The sequence below is a fragment of the Nerophis lumbriciformis genome, linkage group LG35 (assembly GCF_033978685.3).
Source record: "Nerophis lumbriciformis linkage group LG35, RoL_Nlum_v2.1, whole genome shotgun sequence".
Classification (NCBI taxonomy): Eukaryota; Metazoa; Chordata; class Actinopteri; order Syngnathiformes; family Syngnathidae; genus Nerophis; species Nerophis lumbriciformis.
This window is the reverse complement of record NC_084582.2, coordinates 933,765-947,431: the sequence shown is the minus strand read 5'-3', so window position 1 is coordinate 947,431 and position 13,667 is coordinate 933,765. Positions and strand designations below refer to the sequence as shown.

At 43.7% G+C, this 13,667-nt stretch overlaps 1 protein-coding gene across 6 annotated transcripts in view; it reads right to left on the bottom strand.

Moving 5' to 3' along the window:
- The window catches only part of kif3a (kinesin family member 3A), a 78,415-nt gene that overhangs the window by 35,710 nt on the left and 29,038 nt on the right, over window positions 1–13,667 (bottom strand). For all 6 annotated transcript variants that reach the window (XR_012049338.1, XR_012049337.1, XR_012049339.1 and 3 more), the window contains 6 exons: window positions 13,271–13,355; window positions 13,016–13,121; window positions 12,553–12,692; window positions 7,857–8,054; window positions 7,578–7,752; window positions 7,381–7,479 (listed from right to left, as the gene is read on the bottom strand). Coding sequence is in view for 2 of the 6 variants with exons in the window: in XM_061927932.2 (XP_061783916.1) it covers window positions 7,381–7,479; window positions 7,578–7,752; window positions 7,857–8,054; window positions 12,553–12,692; window positions 13,016–13,121; window positions 13,271–13,355 (803 nt within the window). In the remaining 4 variants the exon portion in view is untranslated. The remainder of the gene's footprint in view (window positions 1–7,380; window positions 7,480–7,577; window positions 7,753–7,856; window positions 8,055–12,552; window positions 12,693–13,015; window positions 13,122–13,270; window positions 13,356–13,667) is intronic.

Sequence of the window (13,667 nt, the reverse complement as noted above, 5' to 3'; positions counted from 1 at the left end):
CCTCGACTGCGGATGTTGTGGATCGGTGGAGGGAATACTTTGAAGACCTCCTCAATCCCACCAACACGTCTTCTTATGAGGAAGCAGTGCCTGGGGGGTCTGTGGTGGGCTCTCCTATTTCTGGGGCTGAGGTTGCTGAGGTAGTTAAAAAGCTCCTCGGTGGCAAGGCCCCAGGGGTAGATGAGATCCGCCCGGAGTTCCTTAAGGCTCTGGATGCTGTGGGGCTGTCTTGGTTGACAAGACTCTGCAGCATCGCGTGGACATCGGGGGCGGTACCTCTGGATTGGCAGACCGGGGTGGTGGTTCCTCTCTTTAAGAAGGGGAACCGGAGGGTGTGCTCTAACTATCGTGGGATCACACTCCTCAGCCTTCCCGGTAAGGTCTATTCAGGTGTACTGGAGAGGAGGCTACGCCGGATAGTCGAACCTCGGATTCAGGAGGAACAGTGTGGTTTTCGTCCTGGTCGTGGAACTGTGGACCAGCTCTATACTCTCGGCAGGGTCCTTGAGGGTGCATGGGAGTTTGCCCAACCAGTCTACATGTGTTCTGTGGACTTGGAGAAGGCATTCGACCGTGTCCCTCGGGAAGTCCTGTGGGGAGTGCTCGGAGAGTATGGGGTATCGGACTGTCTGATTGTGGCAGTCCGCTCCCTGTATGCTCAGTGCCAGAGCTTGGTCCGCATTGCCGGCAGTAAGTCGGACACGTTTCCAGTGAGGGTTGGACTCCGCCAAGGCTGCCCTTTGTCACCGATTCTGTTCATAACTTTTATGGACAGAATTTCTAGGCGCAGTCAAGGCGTTGAGGGGATCTGGTTTGGTGGCTGCAGGATTAGGTCTCTGCTTTTTGCAGATGATGTGGTCCTGATGGCTTCATCTGGCCAGGATCTTCAGCTCTCACTGGATCGGTTCGCAGCCGAGTGTGAAGCGACTGGGATGAGAATCAGCACCTCCAAGTCCGAGTCCATGGTTCTCGCCCGGAAAAGGGTGGAGTGCCATCTCCGGGTTGGGGAGGAGATCTTGCCCCAAGTGGAGGAGTTCAAGTACCTCGGAGTCTTGTTCACGAGTGAGGGAAGAGTGGATCGTGAGATCGACAGGCGGATCGGTGCGGTGTCTTCAGTAATGCGGACGCTGTATCAATCCGTTGTGGTGAAGAAGGAGCTGAGCCGGAAGGCAAAGCTCTCAATTTACCGGTCGATCTACGTTCCCATCCTCACCTATGGTCATGAGCTTTGGGTTATGACCGAAAGGACAAGATCACGGGTACAAGCGGCCGAAATGAGTTTCCTCCGCCGAGTGGCGGGGCTCTCCCTTAGAGATAGGGTGAGAAGCTCTGCCATCCGGGGGGAGCTCAAAGTAAAGCCGCTGCTCCTCCACATCGAGAGGAGCCAGATGAGGTGGTTCGGGCATCTGGTCAGGATGCCACCCGAACGCCTCCCTAGGGAGGTGTTTAGGGCACGTCCGACCGGTAGGAGGCCGCGGGGAAGACCCAGGACACGTTGGGAAGACTATGTCTCCCGGCTGGCCTGGGAACACCTCGGGGTCCCACAGGAAGAGCTGGACGAAGTGGCTGGGGAGAGGGAAGTCTGGGCTTCCCTGCTTAGGCTGCTGCCCCCGCGACCCGACCTCGGATAAGCGGAAGAAGATGGATGGATGGATGGATGGATATTTGGTGGGTAGATTTTGAAAGGAATTGTATTGTACTGAATTTAGTATATAATATGATGATGTATATTTTAACTTAGGGTCCCTGTCCATAAGATGTGTGCTTCTTGGGATTACCTTTTTACAGAACGGACTCTGATATTAACAAAATAAACAATAATGTCATACAAAATTATGTCTGTCTGCAAATAAATAAATAAATATTGTGTTTTTTAATTGCAATGAAAGGTAAACAACAGCCATTAAATAATTGCATTATTGGCACAATGGTTGTGAAGATGGACACAGACAGTGAATAAAATCATACTTTTACAAAAACGAAAGTTCACAATGGCTAAACAACAAATTTGACTTCCCTGTTAATCGATTAACACGTCATATCTTAATGCTTTGAGCAAATAGCAAAACCTTTCTTACAAGACAGTAGGACCACAGGTATTCCTACACCAACCTCTTTCTCCTTCAGGGAAAAGATGTAGTAAAGACGCATTGGCACCAGGAGGAAAAAGAGACACCAAATAAATAGAAAGTATTAGGCTGAACACCAGGCAAGCAACAGAGCAGTTTCTATCACAAGAGAGAAGCAGAAGACAGGCGACGATGAAAAGACGACGACACTTAAATTCATGAAACATGATGAAAGTGAATGCTGCAAGAGGAGTAAAACAATAAAGCTTGAAGTATTTTAAGAAATGAACCTTACAAAACAAGTAAATGAGATCCGTCAAAATCTTCCCTCATCAAAACAAGCGTGAAACAACATCGCAGACCACTGCCAAGATGAAACAATTGTGGAGTGCATATTACATTTTTTTGGCAAACAACCGTTACATACACTCACGCCGCTCTAGCACGTCTGTGTGCTCAATCACTTGCTGTGTTCATCATTTCTATCATTGATATCTATCATTATGATTACCGTATTTTTCGGAGTATAAGTCGCACCTGCCGAAAATGCATAATAAAAAAGGAAAAAAACATATATAAGTCGCACTGGAGCCCAGCCAAACTATGAAAAAAACTGCGACTTATAGCCTACTTTGTCTACCTACTCCAGCAACTCCACAACTTACATGAAGTCATGGCCAACATGGTGCATTAGATATTGTTGTAGAGTCCGTATAAGATCATACTAATCATTTCTGAGGTATATAAGCTGACAGTTCCAATGACAGCAAATAATTACATACATGGTAGAGGCATACTTGCCAACCTTGAGACCTCCGATTTCGGGAGGTGGGGGGGCTAAAGGTGATTAATGATAATACAAGCATGTTTAACACATATAGTTAATATTGTTAACAAGTTAAAGATGTTTAGTGATAATGCAAGCATGTTTAACACATATAGTTAATATTGTTAATAAATTAAAGGTGTTTAATAATACAAGAATGTTTAACACATAGTTAATATTGTTAACAAGTTAAAGGTGTTTAAAGATGATACAAGCATGTTTAACACTTTTAGTTAATATTGTTAATAAGTTAAAGGTGTTTAAAGATAATGCAAGCATGTTTAACACATATAGTTAATATTGTTAACAACTTAAAGGTGATTAAAGATAATACAAGCATGTTTAACACATATAGATTCCTTTCTTTCATGAAGACAAGAATATAAGTTGGTGTATTACCTGATTGTGATGACTTGCATTGATTGGAATCAGACAGTGGTGCTGATAACGTCCGCATTTTCGAATGGAGGAGAAAAAAAGTCCTCCTTTCTATCCAATACCACATGAAAGTGGTTGGTTTTTGGCATCTTATTTGTCCAGCTTCCGTACTCCTTTGTATACACTTTACAAGAAATACATTGTCGGCAAACTCCGTAGCTTGCTAGCTTGTGCACGCCAGCTTTCTGAAACTCTTATTTTGGTAGCGCAGGCAGGATGAAGTAGCGCTTTTATTGTGCAACTGTGCAGTCGGTCTTTGGAGTTTTGACGACAGGTACGGCGCCAGAGTCTGTTGAAATAAAGTGTTTCTCGCCTTCCAGTCGGTAATTTTAATGAGCTGGCAGCAGCCAGCGTCATCTCAGAAGACCCTCGGGTGACGTGAATGTCAATCAAGTGACGAAAGTGACGTCATAGTGAAGATTTATGATCGCTCATTTTTAGGACTATTTTTTTAATGCCTGGCTGGTGATCGACTGACACACCCTCCGAGATCGACCGGTAGCTCGCGATCGACGTAATGAGCACCCCTGCCACAGACTATAAAAATGGGACCCATTACCTCCCTGCTTGGCACTCAGCATCAAGGGCTGGAATTGGGGGTTAAATCACCAAAAATGATTCCTAGGCGCGGCACCGCTGCTGCCCACTGCTCCCCTCACTTCCCAGGGGGTGACCAAGGGGATGGGTCAAATGCAGAGGACACATTTCACCACACCACACCTAGTGTGTGTGTGACAATCATTGGTACTTTAACTTTAACATGCAACTTGCCTTTACAGACCATTTTAAAGTAAGAAAACTCTAAACATTGGCAGAAGAGACAAAAGGTGCATCCTTTTGATGAAACAGCCCCAGTAAACACGACGTGTCACAATATACAGTGATTTTAATCATCCACACCAGACATTGGAAAAAGGTGTGCAGCATAATTCTGAGTAGGGCTGGGCGATATATCGATATACTCGATATATCGCGGGTTTGTCTCTGTGCGACATAGAAAATGACTATATGGTGATATTCGAGTATACATTCTAACCATACTTGCCAACCCTCCCGGATTTTCCGGGAGACTCCCGAAATTCAGCGCCTCTACCGAAAACCTCCCGGGACAAATTTTGTCCCGAAAATCTCCCGAAATTCTGGCGGAGCTGGAGGCCACGCCCCCTCCAGGTTTATTGTTAGGCAGTTTCATTAACGTCCTCCCAGCGCGGCAACAACACATAACAACAGCAGTCACGTTTTGTCTACCGTAAACAGCAATGTTGTGACACTCTTAAACAGGACAATACTGCCATCTACTGTACATGCATATGTGACAATAACATGTACGGTTTTTAGAGAGTGCAGTGCACAACTGCGCACACAACAAGGAGACGAAGCGGAATGCATCATCAGAGAGGGTGTTCAGCATGGTTAGAAAAATAGTGACAGAGAATAGAACAAGGATGGACAATTCAACCCTTAACTCAACAATGAGTAGATGAGTGTTATGTGTGTGTATATGTGTAAATAAATGAACACTGAACGTCGAGTATTTCTTATATATATATATATATATATATATATATATATAATAAAATATATATAATAAAATATATACTGTATATATATATATATATATGTGAAATACTTGACTTGGTGAATTCTAGCTGTAAATATACTCCTCCCCTCTTAACCACGCCCCCACCCCACCCCCGACCACGCCCCCTGCCACCCTCCACCCCCCACCTCCCGAAATCGGAGGTCTCAAGGTTGGCAAGTATGGTTCTTACGCAGTTGCTTTTAGCTGCGGGCATTAAACTACAGGCTCGTCTCACTCTTTCTTGTCTCTCCTTCTCACAGAGACATAAACAAGCGCACCTTCTTGCATACGTCACATACGTATACGCCCTCGCGGAGCAGAGAGGTAGCAGCATGGCTAACGTTAGCTGTGGTGCGAGTGGTAATACGAGAGAAAGAAGGTGCGAATCTGGTAACAAACGAAGGAAGAATTAATTCCCAAGAAAAACAGCACGGGGTCCGTCGTCTGGCGGTGGTTTGGCTTCAAGTGGGAATATGTCGAACAGACAACCGTCATTTGTCAAGTGTGGAGCAAAAGCGTTGCTACAAAAACTAGCGTTACTGCTAATTTGTAGCATCATTTGAAAAGTCACCCGCTAGAGAATGAAGAGTGCTTACTCCGCATGTCAACATCTCCGTTCGGTGCCACACCAACAAAATGCCGAGGCAACCATTTCCACATCAAATACGACATAAGGAGATAACGTCCGCCGGAACCTTCCACATAGCGAAGGACATACACTATTTGATTTCCTATTATGCAGCTCATTTTTATTTGACACTTATTGACATATCTTGTGTGACATCATGCACAAAAGAGCACTTTATTTGTTTTAAACTATTGTAGTGGCGTTTTGTACAAAAAGTGCACTTTAATTTAGTGTTGTTTTGATATGTCCTCTTAGTGCAGGGGTCGGCAACCCGCGGCTCCGGAGCCGCATGCGGCTCTTTGATCACTCTGATGCGGCTCAGCAGCTTACTTGCTGAACCCCCCAATTTTCCCGTGAGACTTCCGGATTTCAGTGCCTCGCAGAAAACTCCCGGGATTAATATTCACCGATTTTCACCCTTACGGCTATAATAAGGGCGTGCCATGATGGTACAACATTTTGCGCCCTCTACAATCTGTATTAACAGCGTGCCAGCCCAACACTTTTAAACAAAATACATCTTTAGCTTGCACACGTACGTGACAGCAAGGCATACTTGGTCAACAGCCACACAGGTTACACTGACGGTGGTCATATAAAACAACTTTAACACTCTTACTAATAATGCGCCACACTTTGAACCAAAACCAAACAAGAATGACAAACACATTTCGGGAGAACATCTGCACCTTAACACAACATAAACACAACACAACAAACACCCAGAATCCCATGCAGCCCTGACTCTTCCGGGCTACATTATACACCCCTGCTACCACCAAACCCCGCCCCCACCCCAACCCTGCTCCCTCACACATCAACCCCCTCCTCCCCCCTCTGTGCGTCGGTTGAGGTGGGCGGGGTTTGGTAGCGGGGGGGGGTGTATAATGTATCCCGGAAGAGTTAGGGCTGCATGGGATTCTGGGTATTTGTCCTGTTGTGTTTATGTTATGTTACGGTGCAGATGTTCTCCCGAAATGTGTTTGTCATTCTTGTTTGGTGTGGGTTCACAGTGTGGTGCATTATTAGTAAGAGTGTTAAAGTTTTTTTTTTTATACCGTCAGTGTGAGCTGTGTGGTTGTTGACCAAGTATGCCTTGCTGTTGCCTATGTGAGCAAAGCGTAAGCCCCATACAACTATGCTGTATCATCACGGCACGCATGACGCTGACAAGCGCCATTAAATAAAACCCGCGTGACGCACCAGCTTTCAAATTCCACATAAAGGTGTGGGCAGCGTGTCTGAGACCCCTAGTTATACATAGCACAATGCAAAAATAAAAACTTCGTATGCAGTGTTATTTCATTTAAAATTTCAAAATTTTTTTGCGGCTCCCATTGTTTTCTATAATTTGTGAAACTGGTCAAAATGGCTCTTTGACTGGTAAATGTTGCCGACCCCTGTCTTAGTGACATCATTCACAAAAGTGCACTAATAGCTTGTTTTAAAATGTCTATAAAAATCTTGCACTTTCTGTTCAGAAATGACATGAATGTTTGTGCCACTGCTTAATAACTGTTTAATAAATACACTTTTGCTAAATTGACTTAGTTGTGATTTCCCTCTCTGCAGGAAAGTTTAAAAGTAGCATATATTAATGCAGTATGAAGAAGAATGTTTTAATGTAGACACATAGAATCATCATACTGCTGTGATTATATGCATCAAGTAAGGCAAAATATCCAGATATATATCGTGTATCGCGACATATCGAGATATTAAAAAAAGGCCATATCGCCCAGCCCTAATTCTGAGTTACATTGGATATGTGAAAATACTTCCAGAAGGAGCTACAGGGCTCTAATCAATAAAGTTATAAGTGGCTCCGTAATATTACCTCTTCGTCTCCTGCGCCCTTGTCCGGCTTCCCCTCCTTCATCGTCACCCTCATCAAGCTCATCGGACCCGCTGCCCTCCGAGCCAGAGATCTCCTCACCTAGGATGTCATGACCCGACAGTATTGAGTGACATGCTGAAGACTCCAAAATAACAAATGTGACCGTCATTTTCTATTCATCTGAACTCTATTATTACCCTCCTCCAGTTTCTTCTTCAGCTCCTCAATCTCCTCCTGAAATTTTCGCAGCAATGCTTCTTTGGGGTCCTCGTTGATTCTTGCCTTGTTCTTGATGTTTTTAGCCCTGTTGGCGTAGCGCAGCGTACTGATGGTCTCGTCATAGTTGTAGTCTGCAGGGCCTATGTTGGCACACTGGTTGGTGGTAAAAGCAAAAAAGGGCAATTTTACCATATCATGAAAAGTCCAAACATGACTTTAGAGTGCATGCTGCTAACATTTTCAACTTTGAACCTTACCATCAAAGTCTTGGAGTTCCCTCCTAGTGAATCCTGGAGCAGGCGGGTGAGTTTAGAGTTCCTGTAGGGCACATGAGTGCTCTTGCCATCCACCAGGGCGGAAATGACGTTACCCAGAGTGGAGAGCGAGAGATTGATCTTTGTTGCTTCCTTCAGGCGCTGGCCTGTGGCGCCAGTTTTACCTTGTCTCTCTGAACCCTGCGAGGCACAGAACTGGGCTTATGGTTCACACAGACATAGGGATCTTTAGAGAAAGAGTTTTGGTGGGAATGGCTAGTGTGAAGAGGGGGGAAGATTCAGATAAAAATGTGGTTGGAAGTGTCAGATGGTGGATTATTATTAACATTATTAGTATATATTATTCAGGAGTAACCTCGATTCACACACTGTGTTCGTCTTCCTCACTTCAGTGTATAAGCTTTTTTTTTTTTAAAAACACCTCTTGAAGAGAAGGGATGTAGTGATAAGAAAATTTCAAATCACGGTCATGTGAAAAAATAAAAAATCGCGGTTTTCATTATTATCACAGAATTGTTAAACGTGCTCAAAAAGTACTTACACACACTGAAATATTTAAACTCAGTTTTATTTTTTTAAAAGCTAAATATACTATCTTTTAGGGGAGGAAGGGTCCACAAAATCCACGGTTTGGATCTTATAGCGTTTTCAGTTCGGCATGGAGTGATAGTTTAATATCGTATAAACGCATGCCTACCTTAGCTAAAGCTAAATATTACTCAAATCTCATCCGCCTCAACAAAAACGACCCTAAATTTTTGTTTAGTACAGTATCATCGCTAACCCAACAAGGGACTCCTCCCAATAGCTCCACCCACTCGGCAGATGACTTTATGAATTTCTTTAATAAGAAAATTGAACTCATTAGAAAGGAGATTAAAGACAACGCATCCCAGCTACAACTGGGTTCTATTGGGACGGTGTGGCGCAGTGGAAGAATGGCCGTGCGCGACCCGAGGGTCCCTGGTTCAATCCCCACCTAGTACCAACCTCGTCATGTCCGTTGGGTCCTGAGCAAGACACTTCACCCTTGCTCCTGATGGGTGCTGGTTAGCGCTTTGCATGGCAGCTCCCTCCATCAGTGTGTGTGAATGGGTAAATGTGGAAGTAGTGTCAAAGCGCTTTGAGTACAGCTATACAAGTACAACCCATTTATTAACACAGATACAACTATCTATGAAGGATACTGCAATACAAAATAGTCTCTCTCTTTTTGATGAAATAACATTAGAGGAACTATTACGGCGTGTAAGTGGGATAAAACAAACAACATGTGTACTTGACCCACTTCCTGGGAAACTTATCAAGGAGCTTTTTGTATTATTAGGTCCATCAGTGCTAAATATTATAAACTTATCACTTTCCTCTGGCACTGTTCCCCTAGCATTCAAGAAAGCGGTTATTCATCCTCTGCTCAAAAGACCTAACCTTGATCCTGACCTCATGGTAAACTACCGACCAGTGTCCCACCTTCCCTTTATTTCGAAAATCCTCGAAAAAATTGTTGCACAGCAGCTAAATGAACACTTAGTGTCTAACAATCTCTGTGAACCTTTTCAATCCGGTTTCAGGGCAAATCACTCTACGGAGACAGCCCTCGCAAAAATGACTAATGATCTACTGCTAACGATGGATTCTGATGCGTCATCTATGTTGCTGCTTCTTGATCTTAGCGCTGCTTTCCATACCGTCGATCATAAAATTTTATTAGAGCGTATCAAAACACGTATTGGTATGTCAGACTTAGCCTTGTCGTGGTTTAACTCTTATCTTACTGACAGGATGCAGTGCGTCTCCCATAATAATGTGACCTCGGACTATGTTAAGGTAACGTGCGGAGTTCCTCAGGGTTCGGTTCTTGGCCCTGCACTTTTTAGTATTTACATGCTGCTGCTAGGCGACATCATACGCAAATACGGTGTTAGCTTTCATTGTTATGCTGATGACACCCAACTCTACATGCCCCTAAAGCTGACCAACACGCCGGATTGTAGTCAGCTGGAGGCGTGTCTTAATGAAATTAAACAATGGATGTCCGCTAACTTCTTGCAACTCAACGCCAAGAAAACGGAAATGCTGATTATCGGTCCTGCTAAACACCGACATTTATTTAATAATACCACCTTAACATTTGACAACCAAACATTTACACAAAGCAACTCGGCAAAGCAAAGAATCTGGGTATTATCTTCGACCCAACTCTCTCGTTTGAATCACACATTAAGAGTGTTACTAAAACGGCCTTCTTTCATCTCCGTAATATCGCTAAAATTCGTTCCATTTTGTCCACTAGCGACGCTGAGATCATTATTCATGTCTCGTCTCGATTACTGTAACGTATTATTTTCGGGTCTCCCTATGTCTAGCATTAAAAGATTACAATTCGTACAAAATGCGGCTGCTAGACTTTTGACAAGAACAAGAAAGTTTGATCATATTACGCCTATACTGTATATACCTTTATATACATATATACATATATATATATATACATATACTGGCTCACCTGCACTGGCTTCCTGTGCACTAAAGATGCGACTTTAAGGTTTTACTACTCACGTATAAAATACTACACGGTCTAGCTCCGTCCTATCTTGTCGATTGTATTGTACCATATGTCCCGGCAAGAAATCTGCGTTCAAAGAACTCCGGCTTATTAGTGATTTCCAGAGCCCAAAAAAAGTCTGCGGGCTATAGAGCGTTTTCTATTGGGGCTCCAGTGCTATGGAATGCCCTCCCGGTAACAATTAGAGATGCTACCTCAGTAGAAGCATTTAAGTCCCATCTTAAAACTCATTTGTATACTCTAGCCTTTGAATAGCCCCCTTTTTTATAGACCAGTTGATCTGCCGTTTCTTTTCTTTTCTCCTCTGCTCCCCCCTATCCCTTGTGGAGGGGGAGACACTCAGGTCCGGTGGCCATGGATGGGGTGCTGGCTGTCCGGGGTCGGGACCCGGGGTGGACCGCTCGCCTGTGTATCGGTTGAGAACATCTCTGCGCTGCTGACCCGTCTCCGCTCGGGATGGTTCCCTGCTGACCCCACTGTGGACTGGACTCTTACTGTTATGCTGGATCCACTATGGACTGGACTCTCACAATATTATGTTAGACCCACTCGACATCCATTGCATTCGGTCTCCCTAGAGGGGGGGGGGGTTACCCACATATGTGGTCCTCTCCAAGGTTTCTCATAGTCATTCACATCGACGTCCCACTGGGGTGAGTTTTTCCTTGCCCTTATGTGGGCTCTGTACCGAGGATGTCGTTGTGGCTTGTGCAGCCCTTTGAGACACTTGTGATTTAGGACTATATAAATAAACATTGATTGATTGATTGATGATGTCAATTTCAATAATATTCCTTGTTTAACAGTACCGTATTTTCCGCACTATAAGGCGCACCTAAAAACCACAAATTTTCTCAAAAGCTGACAGTGCGCCTTATAACCCGGTGCGCTTTATGTATGGATTAATATTAAGATTCATTTTCATAAAGTTTCGGTCTCGCAACTACGGTAAACAGCCGCCATCTTTTTTCCCCGTAGAAGAGGAAGTGCTTCTTCTTCTACGCAAGCAACCGCCAAGGTAAGCACCCGCCCCCATAGAACAGGAAGCGCTTCTTCTTCTACTGTAAGCAACCACCCGCCCGCGTAGAAGAAGAAGAAGCGCGCGGATATTACCGTACGTTTCATTTCCTTTGTGTGTTTACATCTGTAAAGACCACAAAATGGCTCCTACTAAGCGACAGGGATCCGGTTCATGAAAAGACGCAATCTCTCCATCCGCACACGGACTACCGGTACTATTTCACAGCAACTGCCTAAAGACTTTCAAGAAAAGCTGGCTACTTTCCGTGCATATTGTAAAAACAAGATAGCTGAAAAAAAGATCCGGCCAGAGAACATTATCAACATGGACGAGGTTCCACTGACTTTTGATATTCCTGTGAACCGCACTGTGGATACAACGGGAGCACGAACGGTGAATATTCGCACCACAGGGAATGAGAAGTCATCCTTCACTGTGGTTCTAGCTTGCCATGCTAATGGCCAGAAACTTCCACCCATGGTGATATTCAAAAGGAAGACCTTGCCAAAAGAGACCTTTCCAGCCGGCGTCATCATAAAAGCTAACTCGAAGGGATGGATGAAGAAAAGATGAGCGAGTGGTTAAGGTAAGTTTACGCGAAGAGGCCGGGTGGCTTTTTTCACGCAGCTCCGTCCATGTTGATATACGACTCCATGCGCGCCCACATCACGCTGGTTTTTAATATATTATTAAAGTTTGACTGACCTATCTGACTGTTTTTTTGACATTCCTTTAGCGCAGTTAGATGCGGCTTACAACACGGGGCGGCTTATAGGTGGACAAAGTTTTGAAATATGCCGTTCATTGAAGGCGCGGCTTATAACCCAGGGCGCCTTATGGTGCGGAAAATACGGTAGATACCGTTTGGCAATTTGCATAGTTGGCCAATTCTACGGTTTTGTGCATGTATGATCCGAACAACACGTACACGCTCCAAACTGATTAGTAATGTAAGTTAAAAAAAACCCACATGACTTAAGCAACACATGCGCGCCAAACTTATCAGTCTTTGAATGAAAAACAAAACGTTCTCCCAAAGTGAGAGGGAAAAGGGTTTCCTGTTTGTAACTTAGAAATGTCTCGCTACGTACCGCAAGATCCACCAGATGAAGTTTTCCCATGCGCACATGCTGGTTTCCATCCACACCCTTCTCGCTGCACTCGATGGTGATGGTGAAGATGGCGTGAGATCGGGAGCTGTGCTCATTCATATTAGTGGCCCCAACAGACCCTAATCAGTGGAGATGAAACACAATATGTCCAATTTAAACCTTGCATATTGCAACTTATTTGATGTATTTAGCACTATTACTTCTCTTCTTTTATTTTATGTTGTATGTTTTACATGAATGAGCTGCTTTCAATTCCATTGTAGATGTTTATAGTCACAATAAAAGGCATTCTATTCTATTCTACGCAGCTACACAGGTTTAAACTATGAAACACAATGCAGCTACTGTGTGTGGATTATGAAAGCACAAGCTTGTTAAACTACTAAAGCTTCTGTCTCTTAAAGCTGCAAACAAAAACGCTTGCATGTGGGTGTCGTCTTACGGTTTTTGTTGCCAAGAGTCATAATCCTGTCCATGTCGTCAGCATTGTTAGCAACATAGCCTGAGAGGTCTTTGATATACACGCCAACGTCCGGTCTTTCTTTGACCTATGATAAAAAAAAGATATATACGAATATATAACTTCATCAAGGCAAGGAATGATTCATTTCTGCCTTTAGCTTGTTAACACACTTCTGGAAATGACTCAGTCCTCTACCATTGAAATTATATGGGTAAAAAAATATAAAATTCATACCTCTAGTCTCTGCGTCTGGTCCTTAGCCAACAAGTCTCGCACTTCTTCATTGTAAATCTCCAGGTATGAGACATGAACCAAAAACCTGTGTGCCATTAAATTGTATTTAATGAAAAAAGAACACATTTTTTTTAACTAAAAAATAAACAAGACTTTTTACAATTCACGTATTGATAACCATATTAGACAATGTGCTGTTACTTCAATCAGTCTAATTACAGTAACAGTATCCCACGTTAGTAAACCACTCACATTTCATTTTATTATGAAGTAATCTTCTCAAAGGTTGATTATGTGGAAACTAAAGTAGTCAGTGTACAGCTTTTATACCATCCATCCATCCATTTTCTACCGCTTGTCTCTTTTGGGGTTGCGGGGGGTACTGGAGCCTATTTCA